The following is a 26,276-nucleotide window of genomic DNA, read 5'->3' as shown; positions in this document are numbered from 1 at the left end:
TTTGGCCACCTCGCTCAGAGCCCCCCTCCGCCGCATGTGTGCTGAGGATTTTTCCCGTCGATGAAATATGAAAGAGATATTAATGATTTTACAAAATTCCCCATTCTCTCTGCTGCTCCTGCTGGTGGGATGGGGGAGGGACTATAAAACCAGGAAGTGGTGTGCCCCAATCAGTCTCTACAACATGTAGGCTGTGGGCCGAGCATCAAAAATGTGTCTAGAAATAGGATTTCGTGACCCAAGTCACCAAACTACATGACATTTAAACATATTGTGTAACAATATTTATATAAATCACCCCTGAAACTCGATATGAAGAAGACTAGCACACAAAATGGCCGAGGGGGCTTCACAGATGCCTGTTTTACTGGAGATTCCGATTTGTTGTTCTGTGGAATAAATGTCGTGGAAACTTGCAGCAGGTAATTGTATTTAGTGGGAAAAGCATTAAAAAGGCCTAGGTACTCGCGGTAAATAGCGATCGATATCCCTCCGTTTTTCTCCCGTTATCGGGGTCTGAAAACGACCGCTACAGACGGCACTATGTACAGCCTTCCCCCCCCCGCCCGCCTCTCCCCCTCTCTCTCCTCTCCTCCCCTCCATCCCCTCCCCCACCCTCCCTCCCTCCACACCCCCCTTCCCTCCACCCTCCCCCCTCCCTCCCCCTCCCTGCTCCCCACCTCTCCCCCTCACCCCCGTCTCAGCACCCCCTCTCTCTCCCCCTCACTCTCACCCTCTCTCTCTCCTCCCCTCTCTCTCTGTCTCTGCCCCTTCTCTCTCTGCCCTCACACTCTACCCCCCCCCCCCCCCCCCCCCCCCCCCCCCCCCCCCTCTCTAGATGTGACTGCAAGTTGGGGGCTATGCGTCAGTAGATAGGGTGGTTATGGGGTAAAAGGAGCAAATTAATAATATTAATATAATATCAAGGGGGGTAATTAACGTGAGTGCGGGGGGGGGGGGGGGGGGGGAGGGGGGATAGTTAGTGTGTGTGACGCTGCATGCCGCCTCCCCCCCCCCCCACAACCGCACGTTGGGGGAACAGACCCAACGGGTCTGCACTTGGTCTAGTATATATATATATATATATACCTTCTTGTTTATGATTCCTCTACCTTGGATAAAATACTCTGGGCATTCACCCTATCTGTTCCCCTCATGATTTTTTACATCTCTATTAGATCATCCCTCAGCCTCCTGCACTCCAAGGAATAAAGTCCAAGCCTGCTCAACCTCTCCCTGTAGCTCAGCCCCTCAACATCCTTGTAAATCTACTCTGCATCCTTTCCAGCTTATTGATAGGTTTCTTGCTTCTTTCGGAAGGTCGATGGGAAGTCTGTGCGATCAAGGTCACCAGTTATTACATCTTGAGGGTGAGATAGACCATCTATGATGTGAAACTGAATATTGACGTGAAATTTTGCAGAGGCAAAGAGTGGCCTTGTGGATGGATGGATGTCATGTCACATGCAGTGTCACATACATATGTCTGTATGTATGTTTGTAGATCTGCCTGATGTACAATCTTGAACACACTACATGGTGTTGGAGGAACTCAGCGGGTCAGGCAGCACCTATGGAGGGAATGGTCAGACGATGTTTCGGTTTGTGACCCTTCTTCAGACTGATTGGAGTAGGGTGGGGGGGGGGGGGAGAAAGCTGGGAAGGAGAGGTGAGGGTGGGTTAAAGCCCGGCAAGTGATAGGTGGATACAGTTGAAGGATGGGAGGAAGGGTGGGGGGGGTTTGTTTGTTTGATAGATGGGTCGAGTGACAAAGGCTAGAGGTGAAATGGAGAATAAAGAGTGTCAGATAGGTTTCTTGCATTTCCAGTTGGCAATCAACGATTGTATCATCCATAAATACGCACCAATTCATGATGTGGATTGCCGTGTATGGTATATGGAAATTTCCGGAGCAATTTAGGAGAAACTAGGTAGGTTTAGGCAGTCAGATCTTTTTAGGTACACAGAGGGTGGGGAGTGCCTGGAACACGTTGCCAGGAGTGGTGGAGACAGATATAATAGTGGCATTTAAGATGTTTTTAGACAGCCGCATGGATATGCAGGGAAATGAGGAATATGGATCATGTGCAAGCAAATGCGATAAGTTGGTCTGTGTATCATATTCGGCACGGACGAGGTGGGCTGAAGGGCCTGTTCCTGTGCTGTACCATTCTATGCTTTACGATGTCAAGAATAGAGTCAGATAGAGCATAGTCTATCTGACTCTATATATAGATTTAGTTCATTTATCATTTAGTTGAAGGAAGTTCTGGGCCATCCAGCACTTTACACTCCCAAGCCTTTCCTGACGTCCACTGAGCGAGGGCTATATGTATATATGTATGTAGTTTGTTTGTTTATACTATTCTTATAACAAATGTAAAGCACTTTGGCCAATGAGAGTTGTTTTTTAAATGTGCTATATAATTAAATGTGAGTTGACTTGACTAGTCTGCTCCTTGTACATGTATATATCTACCCTGTCCGCTCCACATATCTTGACCCTGCAACACACTAGTGAAGCGGCAAAGTTAACACATAATTGTGAATGTTTAATGTCCACTGAGCGTACCACTCTCTCATGCTGGGGTGGGATCTGTGGGTGCAGCTATCTGTCTAGACCCAGAACATTACCTCCGTGACACTCTCTAACAACTATAATTGCAGCTATTAGCTTACTGATTGAACATTGAAGTTGGTCCATAAATCAGCATGAAAATGATAACATGCCTCTTGGAACAATCATAAATTCAAAACTTCACGTTGTAGGAGTAGAATTAGGCCATTCGGCCCATCGAGTCTACTCCGCCATTCAATCAGGGCTGATCTCTGCCACCTGATCCCATCTTCCTGCCTTCTCCCCATAACCCTTGACACCCATTCTAATCAAGAATTTGCCTCTAAAATATCCACTGACCTGGCCTCCACAGCCCTCTGTGGCAATGAGTTCCTCAGATTAACTACCCTCTGACTAAAGAAGTTCCTCCTCACCTTTTTTCTAAAAGAGCGCCCTTTAATTCTGAGGCTGTGACCTCTGGTCCTAGACTCTCTCTCCCACCAGTGGAAACCTCCTTTCCACATCCACTCTATCTGTGCCTTTCATTATTCTGTACGTTTCAATGAGGTCCCCCCCTCAACCTTCTGAAAGGATGGAATTCTGAAATCATGAAAGGAATCCTTTTTAAAGCGTTAAAGCATTTTTATTCCAGGCAAATTCATCAAGTGAGGGATTATTGCCATTTAAATCTTTTAAACCCCTGATATATCCCAGCAACACACGAGGCAGAATCTGCGCTTCCAATGGGCATGTAAAAAGACACCGCAGTTTGAAGGTACGTTGGTGCCTGAGGCGAGGAAGACTTTCAAAGGGTTCAAAAGGATACAGTGAATGAGAGGTGTGGTGCAGACTGGAAACCACTGAGGCACGGCAGCAGAATAGTGACAGGCTTTAGGGAGATTCATCGATGATGGGAAATAAGCTGCACTTATAGCATTCAGATAATTGTCAGTTCCACTTTCAGAATTAGTCATTAGTAGAAGGGTAGACAAAAATGCTGGAGTAACTCAGCCGGTGAGGCGGCATCTATGAAGTGAAGGAAATAGGCAACGTTTCGGGTCGAAACCCTTCTTCAGACCCGGGTTTCAGGTCGAAACCCTTCTTCAGTCATTAATAGAGTTACCTTCCCAGGAACTGAGCCCCGAGACGATGGATAAGAAATTACAGATCGTTTCTGGTTTCAAACATCGTTTTCTGGCAGCTAGTAGTTTGAAATTGACTATCCAGTGTTCTGTCTGCTTGTTTGCCAGGCAGAGCCTGAGTGCCATACTTCAGTAAAGCACTTGTGTTTTGGCACTGGGCTGTGAATTTTGAGCTGATAATGCTTCAGCACGTTGTCAGTTTAGAAAGCCGCACATATTAACTATGAGAGCACTCGCCCATCCACATTCGACAGGATATCTGGATGAATCGAGGCGAAAACAATGTGCGAGATTTTACTCCAATTTTTAGGTTAAGGTCACATGTGGCGAAGTACAGCAAAAAGCTTTGTTCTGCATGCTATCCATTAGATCAGGTATACCATACATAGATGCAATCAGTTCAAACTCACGTACAATAGGTAGAGCAAAGGGGAAGATACAGAGTGTAGAATATAGTTCCCAGCATTATAACGCATCAAAATGCTGGAGTAACTCAGCGGGTCAGACCGCATCTCTGGAGAAAAGGAATAGGTGACGTTTCGGGTCAAGACCTTTCTTTAGACTCATATAACACATCAGTTTCATAGACAATGTCCAATGTCTGGAATGGGGTAGAGGTGGATTGGACAATACCCTAGCTTATTGAAGGATCATTCAGAAGCCTGATAACAGAGGGGAAGAAGCTGTTCCTGAGTCTGGAGGTGAGCGCTTTCAAGCTCCTGCACCTTCTGCCTGACGGGAGAGGACGAGAAGAAGGAATGACCGGGGTTTGACAAGACCCGAAAAGTCACATCTCTCTGTTCTTCAGAGATGTTACCTGACCCACTGAGTAACCTACCCCAGCACTCTGTCTCCTTTTTTGGGGTAAACCGGCATCAGCGGCCGCTTGCATCTTCTCTTTGATTATGTTGGCTGCTTTTCCGAGACGGTGTGAGGTGCGGATGGAGTCGATGGTGGGAAGTTTGGTCTGTGTGATTTAGAAAGTTACCACCCATTGGTAAATAGCTTGCATTTACATAGTGCTGTGCACATCCCATCAAAGGTCATTGCAGAACTGTTTTTAATATAGTCTCTGCTGTAATCATTGGAAATTATAAATAGTGCCTGATAAAATTTAGTATATTCACATTTCACTCACTTTCAAAGTTGCCTCCCAATCACATAATTTGTTTTATTAAAAGAATTGCAGCAGATTTACTTTATTATTAAAAAAATTAATGGTTTAACATATTAATCTGTTAATATAGGGTTTTAAACTGAAGATATCACGGTATATTTTCTGTGTATTCTGTGTAAACTGTACACAATACACCTGGAGTATTGTGTACAGTTTAGGTCTCCTAATCTGAGGAAAGACATTCTTGCCATAGAGGGAGTACAGAGAAGGTTCACCAGACTGATTCCTAGGATGGCAGGACTTTCATATGAAGAAAGACTGGATAGACTCGGCTTTTACTCGCTAGAATTTAGAAGATTGAGGGGGGATCTTATAGAAACGTACAAAATTCTTCAGGGGTTGGACAGGCTAGATGCAGGAAGATTATTCCCGATGTTGGGGAAGTCCAGAACACGGGGTCACAGTTTAAGGATAAGGGGGAAATCTTTTAGGATCGAGATGAGAAAAACATTTTTCACACAGAGAGTGGTGAATCTGTGGAATTCTCTGCCACAAAAGGTAGTTGAGGCCAGTTCATTGGGTAGATTTAAGAGGGAGTTAGATGTGGCCCTTGTGGCTAAAGGGATCAGCGGGTATGGAGAGAAGGCAGGTACAGGATACTGAGTTGGATGATCAGCCATGATCATATTGAATGGCGGTGCAGGCTCGAAGGGCCGAATGGCCTACTCCTACTCCTGCACCTATTTTCTATGTTTCTATGTGTCCTCTTTTGTACCTAGACGGCAGAGCTTTAAGGTGAGAGGGGCAAAGTTTAAAGGAGATGGGTGGGGAAATGTTTTTCTTACACAGAGAGTGGTGGGTGTCTGGAACAGGCAGCCAGGGGTGGTGGTGGAGGCAAATATGATAGTGGGGTTTGAGTGGCTTTTAGATAGGCACATGGATATGCAGGGAATGGTGCGACTGGGAGCAAGTGCAGTAAAGGAGATTGGTTTAACTTGGCATTGGGATTGGCAAGAACGTGTGGGCTCAAGGGCCTGTTCCTGTGCTGTACTGTTCTATGTTTTATGTATACCTGATTGGATAAATGTGAATTAGACAATATTTTAACCGCCAGGCAGAAACCAAGATGAACGAAAGATTTTTTCATCTTTATGACACCTCTTACAACCCCAGAATGTCCCAAAGTTCTTTATACCTAATCAAATACTTTTGGCTGGCTGTTGCTTCTGCTATATAGGGAATGCATCAGCCAATATGGAGAATACAAACCTCCCACGAGCAGCTAAGCAACAGTGAGCGGATAGAGAGCAGATTATCTCGGAGTGTGAGAGTGTTTCATTGTCATATCTACCAACAACGGAACAATTGATTTCACCCTTGCTGCAGCAAAACAGGCCCGTAATCCTATTGCATATGGATAATGCATAATAAACAAAATATAAATACATTAATAACCCAAATATTAGTGCAAAAAAGGCAAAGTCCTAAAGTGCTCCCAAAGACAGTCCATAGTTCAGTGGAAATATGGAACTGCAGATGCTGGTTTACAAACAAAGACAAACTAAGCACTGAAGTAACTCATCCAGTCAGGCAACATCTCTTGAGAACATGGACAGGCGACGTTTCAGGACGTGACCCTACTTCAGACCTTAGTTCATTGTTTGGTGTTGTGTAGTGTTCAGGAGCCTGAAGGTCGATGAGAAGAAGCTGTTCTTGAACCTGAAGGTCACTGTGTTCAGGCTCCTGTACCTTCTTACCAATGGTAGCAGCGGGATGAGAGAGTGGCCAGGGTGGTGTGGGTCTCTGGTGTGGTCTACTGTGGATTACTGTGCTGGCGGGCAGCTCAGTTGCTGTGAAGGACCAGCCAACGTCCACCGCTTTCTGTAATCTCCTTCTTGGGCATTCAAGTTGCTGAACCAGGCCGTAATGCAGCCAGTCAGTGTGATCTCCACCGTACACCTGTAGAGGTTGGATATGTTCGGGGATGTACCAAATCTTCTCATTGTCACAGGAATGGTTGTCGTTGAAGGATTTTGTTTGTGACGAGGCATTTGAATGTCGGTCAAAGTCCAGTTGAGGCAGCTACAAGGGAATGATCAACAAGCCTGCCACCAGTTTCTATGTCAGGTTGCACAGTGTGGGCGGCACAGTGGTGCAGCGGGTGGAGCTGCTGCCTCGCAGCGTCAGGCACCTGGGTTTGATCCTGATCTCTGGTGCCGTCTGTATAGAGTTTACATGTTCTCTCTGTAACCGCATGGTTTTCCTCTGGGCGCTCCAGTTTCTTCCTACATCTTTGTACGTTAATTGGCCTCTGTAAATTTCCCAGGAGACCTGGGTTTGATCTTGACCTTAGGTGCTGTGCTGCCTGTTCAGAGTTTGCACGTTCTCCCTGTGACCGCGTGTTTTTCTTCTGTGTGATCCAGTTTCCTCCCACGTCCCAATTACGTGCGGGTTTGTAGGTTAATTGGCCCTCTGTAAATTTCCCCCACTGTGTAGGGAGTGGATGAGAAGGTGGGACAGCATGGACTCAGTGGGCTGAAGGGCCCGTTTCCATGCTGTATCTTTCAATCAGTCAATGTGACAATTTCATTCTGGTCTTCTTTGACTCCTGTAACTACAGTAACCTGTATATTCAGATGGGCTGAAGGGCCTGTTTCCATGCTGTAACTCTAAACTAAAATTAACGCAGGCAGATCCCCTAGCAGTCTGTTTATTAATGTGTGGGAGACATTATGCTGGCGTTATTGGAATTCCAGCCACAAAGCTCTTCCGAAAACCCCGTGCTGTAACTTCAAACAAATTGGCCCAATTTTATCAACACAATGATTGTATAATTTAATTGACAGATTGGCACTCCAGACAGTAATGGAGACCAAGTCATTGGATATTTTTAAAGTGGACATTGATAAGTTCTTGATTAGTAAGGGCGTCAAAGGTTACGAGGAGAAGGCAGGAGAATGGGTTTGAGAGAGAAAAATATAGCAGCCATGATTGAATGGTCTCGTTGGGCCGAATGGCCTATTTCTGCTCATATGACATGAACTTATGAACTTTTAATTGTCATATGTACCAACAATGGAACAATGTAATTAATACCAGCAGCAGCAGCAGCAGCAGCAGCAGCAGCACAGCAGCCCTGTAGAGACTGTACATAATAGATAATATATAATAAACAAGAATTTCAATAAAAATAATGGCCTAATTCTGTTCCTGTGTCTTATGAACTTCTTATTCCTATTTTCAATTAAAACTAACAAAAGAGGTAAGTCTCTTTTGGGACAGAGGTCTCTTTTGGGACAATACAATCGGGCAAAACAGAATTCCTGATGGGATTATTTTAGAAATAGTTTTAATTCCACAGGAAGTATCACATTCAAACATCCACGTAAATGGGTCCATTGTCAATGGAGACTAATTATGTTTACAGTTGAAGAAGCAATGTGTCTGGTTACAGCTTATTTCTGGCTTATGGCCTATTGTTTTTGATGCAGCAATTCATTAAGTGGTAAGAGCATAATTACGCCATTCGACCCATCAAGTCTACTCCACCATTCAATCATGGCTGATCTATCTTTCCCTCTGAATCCCCATTCTTCTGCCTTCTTCCCATAATGCCTGACACCCGTACCAATCGAGAATCTATCAATCTCTGTCTTAAGAATATCCATTGACTTGGCCTCCACAGCCTTCTGTGGCAATGAACTCTCCCATTGGAATAATAACTTTAAATGAAATTGGAAATGATTCTACTTGTAAGATTTTGTTACACAAGATATATTCTGGCCATTGCGATGCACCGTAGATCTCAGTGAAGCCTGGATCCCGACATCCAGCAATGAATAGGCCAAGAGATCCACCTCCGATGTATAAACCTCTATAATCAGCATCTTCAGAATGACATTAAAAAAATAAGTTGCATAGTGGAAACTTGTGCCACAATAATGGGCAGGAAACGGAATATTAACTTTCTTTACAGATATTTCACATCTGGAATTACTCTTAATCTGCATGAGATAAACCTGGTAGTGAAGACGTAAACTAAATTATAATCACATGCAACTCGCCTCACGGTCTCTGCCTGCCAGAGAGAGAGAGGGAAACAGCGTGGAAACAGGCCCTTCAACCCACCGAGTCCACACCAACCACCAATCACATGTACACTAGTTCCATCCCACACACTAGGGACAATTTACTGAAGTCGACTCTATGCCCAAATCCTAACCCAGGCCGGATACCACAGCCACATTTGCTTTCTCGGGACATGCCTGCGCTGCTCTAGATGTCAGCTGATCTACATCGGTGAGACTAAGCGTAGGCTTGGCAATCGTTTCGCCGAACACCTCCGCTTGGTCCGCATTAACTATCCTGATCTCCCGGTGGCTCAACACTTCAACTCCCTCTCCCATTCCGAATCCGACCTTTCTGTCCTGGGCCTCCTCTATGGCCAGAGTGAGCACCACCGGAAATTGGAGGAGCAGCACCTCATATTCCGCTTGGGCAGTTTGCACCCTAGCGGCATAAACATTGACTTCTCCAATTCCCTTGCTGTCTCCTCCCCTTCTCAGCTCTCCCTCAGTCCTCGGACTCCTCCTCTTCCTTTCTCCTATCTTCTTCCCGCCCCCCCCCCCACTCTACATCAGTCTGAAGAAGGGTTTCGGTCCGAAACGTTGCCTATTTCCTTCGCTCCATAGATGCTGTTGCACCCGCTGAGTTTCTCCAGCACTTTTGTCTACCAAAGTCAATTAACTTACAAACCTGTTTGCCTTTGGGATGTGGGAGGAAACTAGAGCACCCGGAGAAAACCCACGGGGTCACAGCAGAAACGTACAAACACCGTACAGACAGCACCCGAGGTCAGGATTGAACCCGAGTCTATGGTGCTGTCAGACAACAACTCTACTGCTGCGCCACTGTGCCGCCCCATCTGTTGAAATAAGAGCAAGTAAAAAAAGTACATTCCTGTTGGTCTTGTTGTGCTGGAGGCTCCACAGACGAGGCTGTCTTTTAATGCCATTTGTAAGTAAGTTCTGACAATGGTTTCTCCTTTCAGCCCTGTGTCAGTCATTCGATCGTGACCATAATTATCCTCTTCCTTTGCTCGGTAATTGCTCAGTTTGGCTGCGCCTTGCATCAAAACCAGGCTGAATAGGTAGGGTCTCGACCAGTCGGCCCTGCCTGCTCATATTGTGGTAAGGTGCTGACATAGCTGGTGCCGGGGGACCTGCGTACATGAAAACCGAGCTGGCATTTAAGTGAGATTACGTTAGATTAAGCGAATGCTGCTTCTCATTACCCAGCCGAGACCCTCTGGGAAATGAAAGGTGTAGTGGAGTGACCGAGAACAAAGTACAGAGGAAGGAACTGCAGATGCTGGTTTACACCGAAGATAGACACAAAATGCTGGAGTAACTCAGAGGGACATGCGCATCCTCCCACACTCATACAGCTTTGTAGGTTAGTTGGCTTTGGTAAAATTGTAAATTGTCCCTAGTGTATAGGATGGTGTTAGTGTACGGGTTGATCGCTGGTCGGCACGGACTCAGTGGGCTGAAGGGCCTGTTGCCATGCTGTATCTCCAAAGCCTACAGTAAAGTCTAAATCTGCCTCATTATACCAGTTATTCTGACTTTTTTTTACCTGCCTCAACTGGGAAACTTGACAGATATAGGTTTAAGAATAAAGCTTTTAAAGAAAACGAAATACAGCCTCAAGCTCTCAACTTTCTGACCCCTCTCTTGAAGTGCCCTCTCGTCACCCAGCCCTTCCTCCTGCCTCTTGTAAAACTAGACAGCGGTTTCAAACGGGTCGAGTTCCTGTCTCAGATACGACATTTTTAACCAAAGCCACCTCTTTTTCTGGGAATGGAATTACACCCAATCTATTCTGGCGATGTTTGTTGCGAGACACAGAATGACCCGTGCCCCAGGGAAAATTCCCTTGCTCTTCAAAATAATGCAGTGGGATTTATTACAGGTGCCTTAGAGAACATCTTTGGATTCTGTGCAACAACTGATCTGAAAAACACACGCTCTCGACAGGCCCTGCTCCCTGGGCGTCACTGTGAATGTTGTGTTCAATTTCCTGGAGATGGATTACAAGCTGCATTCCCCTGACTCGGGTGAGAGTGCTATCACTGAGCCGAGGCTGACAGACGCATACCTGTTTATGGTGGTGAGCTGAGGAGGAAGTTAGATGACATGCATCTCGTAGCAAAATAAGGCCTTCCTTTGTGGCACTGGCAAAACGAGCAGGGAAACGCAAAATATCTGAAACTTGAGACTTGTTCAGTGGAAGGTTTGTGAGGTTACTGGCTACGTAGTAAAGGGGCGAGGTATCTAACAACAACACATTACAGGCAGCTGTTTCTGAAGTCCAATACCTCCACCTGAAGGAGGCAATGCAAGTTCAGCAAATTGATTTTTGATTTTGAATGCAATTATTGGGGCAGCACAGTGGCGCAGCAGTAGAGTTGCTGCCTTACAGCATCAGAGACCCGGGTTTGATCCTAACTACAGGTGCTGTGTGTATGGAATTTGCACGTTCTCCCTGTGACCGTGTGGGTTTACTCCGGGTGCTCCGTATTCCTCCCACACTCCAAAGACGTACATATTTGTAGGTTAATTGGATTTGGTAAAAATTGTAACATTGTCCCCAGTGTGTGGTATAATGATAGTGTACGGGGAGATCCACTGGTTGATGCTGTCTCGATGGGCCGAAGGGTCTGTTTCCATGCAGTATCTCTGAAGTCTACAATGATTTTAAATTTTGAATGCAATTATTGGTATACATATCGGTTTATTATGGTCACATACACCACCTCGCTTCAGTTCCACATTCTATAGATGATGCTTGGCCCACTGATTGCTTCTCATTGCCTCTATTTTATTCCAGCCAGTTTCGTGGCTCTATCATTAATGTACCACCAGACTCAGAAACAGCTTCTTCCCTGCCATTATCAGACTACTGAATGGTCCTCCAATGAGATAGGGTGTATCCCCGATCTTCCAATAAACCTCACTGCAGATACTAGACCTTTTCTCTATAACAAAAGCTTTTTCATGTCAGTTTTTAAATGTAGTTTAGTTTTACTTTAGTTTAGTTTATTATTCTCATGTGCACTAAGGTACAGTGAAAAGCTTTTTTATGGCGTGCTATCCAACCAGCGGAAAGACTGTACATGATTACAATCAAGATAGACACAAAATGCTGGAGCAACTCACAGGCCGTATCTCTGGATAGTAGGAATGGGTGACATTTCTTCAGACTGATGTTGCTGAGTTACTCCAGCATTTTGTGTCTGTCTTCAGTGTAAATCAGCACCTGCAGTTCCTTCCTACACATGATTACAATCAAGCCGTCTAAAGCGCCTGTTTCCACGCTGTATCTCTAAACTAAACAAAAACTTTAAATCAGCTTTAAAACTCTAAACTTTTTTTTTCATTGTCGTTCAGTACATGTGACAATAATAAACCTCTATCTAACTCATTTTGTCCCCCCTCACTACTCTCCCAGCATTTTCCAAATCTGTGCAAATGGATCTTGGTTTAAAAAGGACACAAAGTGTTGGAGTAACTCAGCGGGTCAGGCAGCATCTCTAGAGAACACGGATAGATAAAGTTTTGGAACAACACCGTTCTTTAGACGAGAGGGAGATTGGTGGTTCAACATGTTGGACTATAACCAAGCTAGTATCCATCACCACAAATTTAAAACCCTTCACATAATTCACTCCATTACAGGATGATTTGTGTTGTATAGTCAGCAAATGTCCACAAAGAGCAGAGATTGATGGTGAGTTAATAGGTTTTAGTCATGTTGATTGATGTAGAAAATTACCTTATGATCTGCTGGAGTGTTAACTGACAGTCTTCACATGAGGTAGCACCAGCTGTTCCACGGGGCCATGTTCCTCTAGTCTCTTTGAGTGTATTTACATGTTGGAGCCAGCTGTGTCCTTTACGATTCTTGATATTCTCCTGGACTCCGCTTATTTTTCGTGAGTGCAATTTGCTGGGAATTCTGTGCAGAAAGGATCTGCAGATGCTGGTTTATACTGAAGATAGCCACAATGTACTGGAATAACTCAGCAGGTCAGGCAACTTCTCTGGAGAAAAAGGATGGGTGACTTTTCAGGTCGGGATACTTCAGATGGCTGGAGAAGGGTCTGGACCTGAAACTTCACCTCTCATGTCCTCCAGAGATGCCGCCTGACCTGTTGAGTTACTCCAGCAAGTTATGTCTATATTGTTGAGAATTCTAATACACTCAGCAGATTGATCATATAAATGGGGTTGCCCAATGAATTGGTTTACAATCATTGGAGTTTAAAACAAAGTGTACCATTTGCAGCTGATGCATTATTAGTTGCGAACCCCCATTAAGATTTGTACTGTGCAACGGCGATTAAGGTAGAAATGGGTGGGATTATTTCTCTGGAAGTAAAGCTTTATTGACAAAAGACACAAAGTGCCAGAGTAACTGAACAGGTCTGGCAGCATCCCTGGAGAACATGCATAGGTGATGTTTTGGGTCGGGACCCTTTTTCAGACTGATTCCCGACCTGAAATGCCACCTCCAGAGATGCTGCTTGACCCGCTGAGTTACTCCGGCACTTTGGGTCTCTTCTTGCAACAATGATTAAGGTAGAAATGGGCAGAACACCTACCTGTAAAGGGACCATGCAGAGAGTTTGCACCAAAGATAGACACCAAAGATGCTGGCATAACTCAGCGGGTCAGGCAGCGTCTCTGGAGAAAAGGAATGGGTGACATTTCGGGTCGAGACCCTTCTTCAGACCCTGGGATAAGTCTGTTGATTGCTTTTTCTGGCGGCATTAAGTGTAGGTAGAGTCAGTGGCGGGGAAGTCTAGTCTGGGTGATGGACTGGGCTACATCTTCAACTCTCAGCAATTTCTCACGGAATAGAGAATATTCCCATTTACTGGAGTGTCTGACCTCTTTGCCAAGCAACCTGATACTAAATGCAGCTGTGAGTTTATCTACACAGCTCCGATGCTTCTGAAACAAGCCTTCATTTTGTTTTATGATCACTTCTCCCTAAACTGCCAACCAACCTGAGTCGGTGGAGAAACTGGAGTTTAATTCTTCCATTTCATTCTGCTGTCTCTGCTTTAATAACTTTGATGACTAATTTTATGAAGGGCAAGAAGTAAAGTATGATTATGTTAAATTATAGACATTATTATTCCAATAGGGATACCCTCTTTTTTCCCCCCTCTCCGATAATTAATTGCCTTACATTTGAGTCTGAGAGGTTTGTATTTTCCCATTTGTGTATGGCTTCCCCGTTTAAGTGTGAACTAAATCACGGTTGTAAAATCCAATCTTGCCCCTTGTGACATGTTTTCCATCTCAATCGAAACAGCCGGGTATTGCAGGGACCTGGTTGCCATGGTGACAGGCGTTGGCTGGGAATGATGCAGCCGATGGAAGCTTCTCGGCACTAATGCTACTTCGCAAATATTCCCCAGGGGAGGATCCGAGCTGCGCCTTGAGTCGTATTATAGGATTCCCATTCGACATATGCTGGTCATTTAGCATTGCACTTTCAATCTGTTTGGAGCAATTGATAGAGACACCGCGATGATATTGTATGAAAGGGCGACCTTCACCCTGAACCTTGGACCTGGGGCCTCGTAAGAAATAACAACCAATTAAACTTCCTGAATGAATTAAGCAATGGCTTATTATTTTGTGGCTTACATCCATCAAACATGATTCAGCCACACAGACAATAAGAAGGAGTTTGCAAAAACTTAATACTTCTTGTTTCTGGTAGAAACAAAGAACCGCAAATGCTGGCTTATACCAAATCTAGACACACGAGTGCTGGAGTAACTTAGCGGGTCAGGCAGCATCTCTGGAGGTGAAGGATGGTTCCATTCAGCAAAAAGACTATACATGATTACAATCAAGCCATTCGCAGTGTACTGATACAGGATAAATAAATCAGTCAAAGTCTGATTAAAGTTCAAAGATCTCCTATGAGGTAGATGGGAGGTCAGGCGTGCACTCTAGTTGGGGAGAGGACGGTTCACTTGCCTGATAACAGCTGGGAAGAAACTGTACCTCATCTTCCCATCTCCCCCCATGTCTGCCTTCCGCAAAGACCGCTCCCTCCGCAACTCCCTCGTCAATTCTTCCCTTCCCTCCCGCACCACCCCCTCCCCGGGCACTTTCCGTTGCAACCGCAAGAAATGCAACACCTGTCCCTTCACCTCCCCCCTCGACTCCATTCAAGGACCCAAGCAGTCGTTCCAGGTGCGACAAAGGTTCACCTGTATCTCCTCCAACCTCATCTACTGCATCCGCTGCTCTAGATGTCAGCTGATTTACATCGGGGAGACTAAGCGGAGGTTGGGCGATCGTTTTGCCGAACACCTCCGCTCAGTCCGCAATAACCAACCTGACCTCCTGGTGGCTCAGCACTTCAACTCCCCCTCCCATTCCCAATCCGACCTCTCTGTCCTGGGTCTCCTCCATTGCCAGAGTGAGCACCAGCGGAAATTGGAGGAACAGCACATCATATTCCGCCTGGGGACCTTGCGTCCGGATGGCATTAACATTGAATTCTCCCAATTTTGCTAGTCCTTGCTGTCTCCTCCCCTTCCTTAACCCTCTAGCTGTCTCCTCCCACCCTCCCACCCGCCCGCCCTCGGGCTCCTCCTCCTCCCCCTTTTTCCTTCCTTCTCCCCCCCACCCCCCATCAGTCTGAAGAAGGGTTTCGGCCCGAAACGTCACCTATTTCCTTCGCTCCATAGATGCTGCTGCACCCGCTGAGTTTCTCCAGCAATTTTGTGTACCTGAATATGTTGTGCATTTTCACCCTGTCACACAGTATATCAAATCATTTAGGTAATAGTCACTGAATTTTCACAGCTATCATTTCATTGTTTCACTATGGAACAAGCACTAATTGACTGGGATACTCAAGAAACTCCTTTTGCTAATTATCTTGGCAAAGCATTCATCAATATAGATTGCACAATTAGCATAATATCTGAATAGAATTTGCATATTATAAAGAATATTGAACTTTGTTAAGATGTGACATATGCTGAAATGCAGAAAGTCTTTTGAGTATTTAATAATTAAAGATGGACCCATCATTTTGAAATCCTTATTTCCTTAAATAATAATTGCAATAGATTTCTGATAATATTTAAGATTTTTTAAAATAACAGCTCTGTATGATATCAATAGGATTTCCAGATAGCTAGTATCCGTGTCTGTAGGGTGATCTAGGTAATGTACAAATATGCTTCTACAATTTTAAATCAGTTTCACAAAAAATTGCAATCTGTTCTCCAAGAAGCCAGGGGCATTGGTTTCATTTTAAAGAAATATTTATTCATTCACAGGATGGAAGTGTGAGCATTTATTGCCTATCGTCAATCACCCTTCAGGCGATGGCAACCTGCCTTCTTAAATTGATGCGGCCCATCTGGAGAAGGTGCCTCCTGCACAAACTCTAGGGATTGGCTATATGATTTACACCCGGCTATAACGCAGGAACGGGGACATTTTAAAATCAAGATGGCGTGTGCCTTGGAGGAGAATGTGCAGCTGGTTTGTTTTCATTCACCGTCTGCCTGTTTTCTTCCAGATAGCAGTCGTTTAGGTGCATGAGGTTAGGGAGATGATCATGGAACATAGTAGATGGAACAGTACAACACATGAACAGGCCCTTTGGCCCACATCATGATGCCCAGACCATCTCCTATCTGTCTGCATACAATCCACATCCCTCCATTCCCTGCATATCCACCCACGTACCTATCCAAAAGCCTCTTAAATGTCACCATCGTATCTGCCTCCACCACCTCCCCTGCCAGTGCGTTCCTGACACCCACCACTCACCACCTGATGTGTTTAAAAAAAAACTTGCCCTGCACATCTCCTTTAAACTTTTCCCCTCTCACCTTAAAACTATGAATCTAGCATTGGATTTTTCCAGCCTGGGGAAAAGATTCTAACTGTCGATTACAGATTCATTATTCAAAAGTGGGTTGAAAAAATTGCACTTATGAATTCGTAAAACCATTTCTTGAAAGAATCTGATCAACTGGCAAAATGGAGGAGAATTTAAACCCTCTTCTCTCCTCTCCTGTCTGGCAGAAGATTCAAAAGCTTTAAGATGTACTACCAGATACAGCAATTACTTCTTTCCTGCTGGACGGTCCGCCCATAAGTTAGGGTGTTGTCCCGATCTTCCAACCTACCTCATTTTCGCTTTGCGCTCCCTGTTGTACTTCTGTACGGTTTGATTGTACTCATGTAGGGTGTGATTTGACTTGACTGGATAGCACACAAACAAAGTGCAGTGATCCTGTCACTGCATCTCTGTACAAGTGACAGGAATACAACCAGCGCCAACCAATAATCCACCCATCTTTTTACTCCAGAGACGCTGCCTGACCTGCTGAGTTACACCAGCATTTTATGTCTATTTTGGGTATAAACCAGCATCTGCAGTTGTTTGTTTCTACATCTTTATCCGTTGGTTTGTGATGTATAAAATCCACAATATATAGCATTCAAATTGGTATGGATGGCAATTACAAATTGAATGACAAGATTCTTCCCCTCTGTTACCAGGCTTCTGAATGGTCCTTCCATCAGTTAGGGTACTGTCTGATTCACCCCATTGTGGACATTGGATGATGTCTAAGGAACTGTTGTGTTACAATGCTGAGAACTATATTCTGCACTCTGTATCTTCCCCTTTACTCTATCTATTGTACTTGACTCTGACTTGATTATATTTTTGTATAGTATTATCTGCTCTGATTGGATAGCACACCAAACACAACTTTTCACTGTACCTCAGTACCCGTGACAACAATAAAACTAAATCTAAAGACCCAAGTATAATCTTTCTTACAAATCAGACATATTGATAACGAATCAGCCTGCACTTGAAGCAGGTTCTGTTACTACTCAGCAGTTTATAAATAATGTTTTTACCCTATTTTTTAATAATGTGTTTGAATAGCATCTTAAACATTGATATCTCCTCACTTTATGAGCCCAGCTAAACTTTTACATTTAAGAAATTGGTTTAGTTCAGTTTAGTTTAGATATAGCATGGAAAAAGGCACAAAGACCACACCGACCATTGATCACCCGTTCACACTAGTTCTATGTTATTCCACTTTCTCATCCACTCACTGCACTCTGGGGACAATTTACTGAGGGCTAATTAATCTACAAACCTGCATGTCTTTGGGATGTGGGTGGAAACCGGAGCACCTGGAGGAAACCCACGCGGTCACAGGGAGAAGGTGCAAATTTCTCACAGTCAGCAACCGGGTCGCTGGTGCTGTGAGGCAGCAGCACTACCCGCTGCACCACTGTGCCACCGCAGTGGGAATTGGACTTTTGTTACTGTATTTTAGTTGTGTTTGAGAATAATATTTCTATGATGCAGATTCTTCCAATACTTGGCAGAACTTGGACCAACATAAATTGTTTATTGACATTGAGCTAATTTTAGTTTAGTTTATTGTCACGTGTACCGAGGTACAGTGAAAAGCTTTTCGTTGTGTGCTAACCAGTCAGCGGAAAGACTATACTTGATTACAATCAATCCTCCCGCAGTGTACAGAAAAAGGATAAAGAGATGAACGTTTAGTGCAAGATAAAGCCCAGTAAAGTACGATTAATGATAGTCTGAGGGTCTACAATGAGGTGGCTGGTAGCTCAGGACCGCACTCTAATTGTGGGTTGGATGGTTCAGTTACCTGAAACTGTTCCTGAACCTGGAGGTGTGCGTTTTCACACTTCTGTACCTCTTGCCTGATGGACGAGGGAAGAAGAGGGAGTGACGGGGGTGAGACTGGTCTTTGATTAGACTGGTGGTCTTGCCGAGGCAGCGTGAAGTGTAGATACAGTCAATGGCAGGGGGGTTGGTTTGTGTGTGATGGTCTGGGCTGCGTCCACAACTCTCTACAATTCAGTCTGAGGAAGGGTCTCGAAACGTCACCCATTCCTTCTATCCAGAGATGCTGCCAGTTCCGCTGAGTTACTCCCCAGCATTTGTGTCTATCTTCTCTGCAATTTCTTGCAGGCTTGGGTGGTGCTGCTCCCAAACCATGCTGTGATGCATCCCGATAAATTGCTTTCTAGGCTTTGCTGATTGCTCAACAAACATGATCAAATGATTATATCACTGTTTATACTCCCAATATCTCAGTGTAAGCTCAATACATGCCTGGCCTTAACTGCACAGTAGCTGTGTAGGCTGCTTGAATGGACTGAATTGTATGGTGGTTGTATTACAACTCTGCGTTCAGCAGTCATTAACCTAATGTTTATACGGCCATCAGGGAGGTTTTATGGTCACCCCCGTACAGCCACAATAAACACCATGAGCCACCATTACTCAAACCTTAAAGCTACATTTTGGAACACCGACATTTGTTTCATTGTATGAATAGTTGGCAAGTGCAGACTGCAGGAAGAAAGAGAATACAGTTTAAAACCATGGTATTATGACAGTGTTAAAATCAGTGTGAATAATGTGAAACCATTGAACTAAGAAATTGTGCTGTAAAAAATCTCATGAACGAATGAATAATTTATTGGCCAAGTATTCACATACATGGAATTTGCCTTGGTGCTCCGCCCACAAGTGATTACATGACATACAGTGGTGACAGTTAAGAATGATACATAAAACATTAAACATTAATAATAAAACATTATTGATTAAACATGTGAATTAAATAAAATAACGGAACAAAAGGAGGCTACAGATTTTTGGTTATTGAGTAGAGCTACTACTCGTGGAAAAAAGCTGTTTTTATGTCTGGCTGTGGCAGCTTTGACAGTCCGGAGTCGCCTACCAGAGGGAAGTGATTCAAAGAGTTTGTGGCCACAGTTCGTCAATGGAGAGAAGGTTGCAGCCAATAACCTTCTCAGCTGATCGGACGATTCGCTGCAGCCTCCGGGTGTCGTGCTTGGTGGCTGAGCCAAACCAGACCATGATGGAGAAGGTGAGGACAGACTCTACGATGGCCGTGTAGAATTGGACCATCATTGCCTGTGGCAGATTGTGCTTCCTCAGCTGCCGCAGGAAGTACATCCTCTGTTGTGCCTTTTTGACTGTGGACTCGATGGTAGCCCCCCACTTAAGGACCTTGGAGATGATGGTTCTATTTGAAGAACTGCAGATCCTGGTTTACATAAAAGGACACAAAGTGCTGGAGTAATTCAGTAGGTCAGGCAGCATCTCTGGAGAACATGGACAGTTGACATTTTGGTTCGGGGCCCTACTTGGGTCTGAAGAAGGGTCCCAACCTGAAACACCACCTATCCACGTTTTCCCGAGATGTTGCCCGACACACTGAGCTCACTTTGTGGTCAGGATTAATCCCGAGTCTCTGGCGCTGTGAGGCAGCAGCTCTACCAGCTGTGCCCTCCTCACTATACCACTGTGCTGCATTTAATAATGACAATGAAGCTACAAAATTAGCACAAGAACAAGAGCACAGTTGTAGAGTGATAGAGTCATACGGCGTGTAAACTTGCCCACGCCCCATCTACGCTAGTCCCACCTCTTTGCGTTTGGCTCTTATCCCTCTAAACCTATCCTATTCATGTACCTGTCCAAACACTTCTTAAACATTACATTACAATAGCACCTGCCTCAACTACCTGCTCCGGCAGCTCGTTCCATACACCCATCACCCTTTGCATTAAAAAAATTGCCCCTCAGGTTCCTATTATATCTCCCCTCCCCCCCCCCCCCACGTTAAACCTATGTCTTCTGGTTATCGGTTCCCCTACTCTGGGTAAAAGACTGTGCATTTACACAATCTTTTCCTTGCATGATTTTGTACACATCTATTAAGTTAGACGTATAGTCGCCAGGAATAGTTAGAAAATGATTTAGATCTGGGGAAGGTCATAGTTATGGCTTTATATCTTAAAAAAGCCATGTATTTTGACTTCTCTTAAGCAAATATAGTGTTTTATAGGTTGTTTGAAGTCTGTCTATTTTTGATTTGGCTGCTGCTGTGAATTGCTGATCTTTGCACGAGTAAATATACTGATTTAGAAGAGTTTACATTCTGTTAAACAGGGTTTTTATTGTTGACAAAAAGGTGCTAGCATGCATCTCGCTCCTTGCTGTCGATGATGGTTCTATAAGGTGTTTAACGACTTGACTGCCAAATTAATTCATACATTTTACTTTTTAAATTTCGGTAATCTTTTTCTTGTATTGAAAAGTCCAACAATTTGAAAATCAAGATTTTAACTTTCTAGAGGTGCCCGTACATTATACCAGTGCATACCATCACAAGAACAAAGACGTAGTTAAAAATCGACAATGTGTTTGTTGTGTGCTGGCTCTTGGACTTTGAGCCTTAGATTTTCCTACTGTTGGTAAGGATTCACTAAAGCCTCAATGTAAAATTTGTCACTGCGACTTCTGGAAAAAACAGTAGTAAAATCCCTTAGTTCCCAGATAACCAGTGAGTAAAAGTAAACGACATGGGACTTCATTACATTTTACTACACATGCAGGTGACGAATAGATTGAAGAGAAACATCTTAATGCAGATGAGGGCGGCACAGTGGCACAGCTGGTAGAGCTGCTATCTCACAGCGCCAGAGACCCAGATTTAATCCTGACCTCGGGTGCTGCCTGTGAGGAGTTTGCCTGGTCTCCCAGTGACTGCGTGGACTTCCTCTGAGTGTTCCAGTTTTCTCCCACATCCCAAAGATGGGTGGGGTTTGCAGGTTAATTGGCCTGTGTAAATTGCCTATACTGTGTAGGGAGTGGATGAGAAAGTGAGATAACATGGAACTGGTATGAATGGGTGATTGATGGCTAGCATGGACTCGGCGGGCCGAAGGGCCTATTTCCATGCTGTATTTTTCAATCAATCAATCGATGTGGCCGATCATCATATAATAAAAAAGATGCCGGTTTATACCAAAGATAGACAGGCAATGCTGGAGTAACTCAGCTGGTCAGGCAGCATCTCTGGAGAAAACGAGTAGGTGACGTTTCGGGTTGGAACCCTTCTTCAGACTGATCCATTTTCTCCAGAGATACAGCCTGACGTGCTGAGTTACTCCAGCACTTTGTGTCTATCCAACTTACCCTAACCTGGAAGAGGCATGGGGGAGGAACAAAATGGAAAGGAAAAAAAAGAAATGGTGCGAACATAATGTTTTATGTATGGTCATAATTGTGTGAAACTCCCTTAAGGTGTAAATCGTGACATATTCTAATTACAAATGCTGCTGCATTGCCTTCTTTGCAATGGCAGTAACACTCCCCCACACCTCTCTCCATCTCCCACCCCCACCTCCCACCCACTCCAGGAGTGCACTGCGTTCTGGTTGAATATTGCAGGCTTGGCTCATTGCTGCCAATGTCTCATCGTTCTGTGTCAGGTGCTTTCCACGGCTGTCAGCCCAGATATGAAACCTGATCCAGATAAAGACGCTCTCTCTCTCTCTCTGCTTGAACCCTTCCCGCTGTAGCTCCAATGGGGGGGAGGGGGTATGCCTGTTGTAAGGTATTCTTGTCTGAGGTAAGGCTTAGTTGTGACTAGCACAAAGGACAGGTCCACACCGGGTTTGTGTTCTAGAGCAAGAGCACGTTTATTCTGCAATCACTGCCTTTTATCTTGAAGGTCACTTGACCTCAGTCACGAGGCTCATGCACGAGTTTCTGTTACATTGATTGTAAAGACATCACATCTCCCTCTTTACTTTTAAGATGTTACAGGCACTTGTATTTACATTATATACATATTACATTTATTACATAACGTAGCAAGAAATCACATCTCCCTCTTTACTTTATATCTCCCTCTTCATTTTACAGATCATACATCTCCCCCTTTTCACTTTGTTTATCAACTCCCCTGATGTCCACTTTAATCTTATACTCTAGCAAAAGGCCTCTCTCATTTGCCTTCTGCTGCGACTGGGAGACTGGCTCCCACCTCTCGTCTAGCTAGGCTTCTGGGGACTTATTCTGGCATCTAGGAAACCATGCGTGCACCTGAGAGGCTCGTAGCTCTCTACCCTTTGATGTGATTCACTCATTTAAGAGAACCTTCCTCTGTAGCCTGGGTGGGGCAAAGAATTACAGTCTGTGGAATGGCTTTGATGGTAAATACTAAGGTTTGTTTGAATTAATGTTCGACTGCTGCCACTGTGCACATGGGGGAAAGGATGGCAGTGATGGTTTTGAGCTTGCTCTCAAAACTCCACTCATACTCAATGTTATAGAGTCATACAGCGTGTAAAGAGGCCATTCAGCCCACACTGGCCAACATACTGCAGCACACCAACATACTCCATCTACAGTAGTCCCACCTGCCCGCCGTTTGGCCCAAACCCCTCTAAACCCGTCCTATCCATGAACCTGTCTAAATGTTTCTGAACCGTTGCGATAGCACCCGCCTCAACTACCTCCTCCGGCAGCTCATTCTGTGTAGGAAGGAACTGCAGATGCTGGTTTATATCGATGATAGACAGAAAATGCTTAAGTAACACAGTGGATCTGGCAACATAAGTCAGCAGTATCGATGCGATTTCTTTAGTTTCAAGTAACTGCTGCATTCCCTCGCCTCTCCTTTCTCTCCCCCTTCCCCTCTCCCGCCCTAGTCATCCTATCAGTCCCACTGGTCGCATCCTTGTATCCCTCGTGTAAACACATCTTCCTCAGCCAATATCGGCCCGTTATTGGCTCCATCCTTCCTGAGTTCACCCGCTCTGATTTGTTCTGGCCTTTTCTCACCTCCTGTTTATGTACCCCCCCCCCCCCCCCCCCCACCACTACTTTCAGTCTGAAGAGGGGTTCTGACCCAAAATGTCACCTATTCTTTTTCTCCAGAGATGCTGCCTGACTCGCTGAGTTACTCCAGCATTTTGTGTCTATCCACTCATACTCAAGTTCCAAGTGAACGTAACTCGATGTTTCCTGCCCATCTTCCCGCAATGCTTTCTCTTGGAATTATACAGAAATATTAGGCATGGTTTAAACATTTGTCATATGCTACAGTGTCTGAAAATCAATATTGTTCCTTGCCTTTGCCGAGCATGATGCCAAGACCAACTTTGAACATGTAGTCCTTAGAGATACAGTGCGGAAACAGGCCCTTTGGACCACCGAGTCCAGTCTCCATTTATAAGGCTATTATTGGAGTGGGAGTTCTATTTTTTGTTGTAAAGTTTGTTTTTCATGCGTTACGGTGTTAATCTGCCGACAAACAGCTCATAAGTTTATGTCACAGGAGCGGGCCATTCGGCCCAACTAGCTTTCTCCACCATTCAATATATCCGATATATCTTTCCCATTCTCCTTCCTTCTCCCTGTAACATTTGACGCCATTACTAATCAAGAACCTGTCAATCTCCACTTTAAAAAAAATACAGAATGACTTGGATTCCACAGCCGTCTGTGGCGATGAATCCCACAGATTCACCACCCGCTGACTAAATAAATTGCTCCTGGTCTCCTTTCTGAAGGTACGTCCTTTTATTCTGAGAGTTCTGAGCTGCAAGCATGTCGCTGTGCCAGTCTGAAGAAGGGTCTCGACCTGAAACGTCGGCCATTCCTTCTATCCAGAGATGCTGCCTGTTCTGCTTAGTAACTGCGGTATGTTGTGCCTATCTCTGTTGTGCTGTAACTGAGCTGATGTCTCTTCCCTGCAGGTCATCGCTGTGAAGTGAACACCCGGTCGGGCCGGTGTTCTCCAGGGATTTGCCGGAACGGCGGGGCGTGTGTGAACCTGCTGGTGGGTGGCTTCAAGTGCGAGTGTCTGCCGGGGGAGTACGAGCGCCCGTACTGCGACGTCACCACCCGCAGCTTCCCCCGGCAGTCCTTCATCACCTTCAAAGGCTTGCGGCAGCGGTTCCACTTCAGCCTCTCCCTCATGTAAGTCCTCACTCCCTTACATCCTCATTTTAGTTTAGTTTCGAGGATCAGCGCAGAAACAGGCCATTCGGCCCACCGACCCTGCGCCGACCAGCGATCCCCGCACATTCACACTATCCTACACACACTGGGGACAATTTACAATTTTACCGAAGCCAATTAACCTACAAACACGTATGTCTTTGGAGTGAGGGAGGTAATCGGAGCACCCATGTGGTCACGGGGAGAACATACAATCTCCGTATAGACAGCACCAGTAGTCAGGGACGAACTCGGGTCTCTGGCGCTGTAAGGCAACAGTTCTACCGCTGTACCACCGTGCCATCCTTAACACAATAGCATCGGGAGCAGAACCTCTCTCCCAGTGCAGTGGGGGGCATGGGCTCGATCCTGGCCTTGAAGAAACCGGAACACCCAGAGGAAACCCACGCGGTCACAGGGAGAACATGCAAATTCCACACACTCAGCACCCGAGATCAGGATTGAACCTGGGTCTCTGGTGATGTGAGGCAGCAGCTGAACCGGCTATGCCACTGTGCCACCATGCTGGCATTTATTCTTGAACACTAACACTATGAAGGTGGGTATTGACCATGTGGGTTTTCCCCGGGTGCTCCTGTTTCATCACACACTCCAAAGATGTTTGGGTTTGCAGGTTAATTGGCTTCTGTAAATTGTCCATTGAGCACAGACAGCACAGAAGGGAGCATGGATAATGGGCAAAATGGGTGTGCGCCGGGTACAGAGAGGAGAGGAGAGGGCAGAGACAGGCCCTTCAGCCCACAAAGTCAATGCTGACCATCCATCACCCGTTTACACTCATTCTATGCTATCCCACTTCCTCTTCTATTCCTTACACACTCGGGGCAATTTACAGAGACCAATTAGCCTACAAAACCACTCGTCTTTGGGAAATGGGAGGAAACCGGAGTTCTCATAGGGAGAACATGCAAACTCCAATCAGACAGCACCCAAGGTCAGGATTGAACCTGAGTCTCTGGCACTGTGAGACAGCAGCTGTATCAGCTGCACTATAGAGCCGCCCCTGCCTACATTTGCTCTTGAATTGTAACACTGAGGGCGGCAAAATAGCGCAGCTGGTAGAGGCGCTGCATCACAGCGCCAGAGACCTGGGTTTGATCCTGACTGCTGTCTGTGTGGAGTTTGCATGCTCTTTCTGTGACCATGTGGGTTTCCTCTGGGTTTTCGTTTTTCTCCCACATCCCAAGGCGTGCGGATTTGTAGGTGAATTGGCCTCTGTAAGCTGCGTCTGGTGTGTAGTGAGTGGATGAGAAATTGCGATGACATAGAACTCATGTGAACACGTGATCGATGGTCGGTGTGGGCTTGGCGGGCCAAAGGAAGGGCTGCATCTCTAAACTAAACGAACTGCTCCCAAAGTCACTGGCAGTCAGTCCTGCAGTCACACAAAGGGCAGGAGTCATCCCGGTGAAGCATGTTAGTGAAGCACAGGGTTTTTCCACAACAACCTGGGTAGTTTCATGATGACCAACCCTCAGGCTAGCCATTTGAA

The 26,276-nt window shown here is 45.2% G+C and overlaps 1 protein-coding gene across 5 annotated transcripts in view; it reads left to right on the top strand.

Annotated features, from left to right (window-relative positions):
* Positions 1–26,276, top strand: part of celsr2 (cadherin EGF LAG seven-pass G-type receptor 2) — a 190,378-nt gene that overhangs the window by 75,351 nt on the left and 88,751 nt on the right. For all 5 annotated transcript variants that reach the window (XM_033042557.1, XM_033042559.1, XM_033042558.1 and 2 more), the window contains exon 3: positions 24,520–24,742. In XM_033042557.1, the coding sequence (XP_032898448.1) occupies positions 24,520–24,742 (223 nt within the window). The remainder of the gene's footprint in view (positions 1–24,519; positions 24,743–26,276) is intronic.

The sequence above is a fragment of the Amblyraja radiata genome, chromosome 24 (genome assembly GCF_010909765.2).
Source record: "Amblyraja radiata isolate CabotCenter1 chromosome 24, sAmbRad1.1.pri, whole genome shotgun sequence".
Lineage (NCBI taxonomy): Eukaryota > Metazoa > Chordata > Chondrichthyes > Rajiformes > Rajidae > Amblyraja > Amblyraja radiata.
Note: the sequence above shows the minus strand (reverse complement) of the source record. Positions and strands in the feature narration are given on the sequence as shown.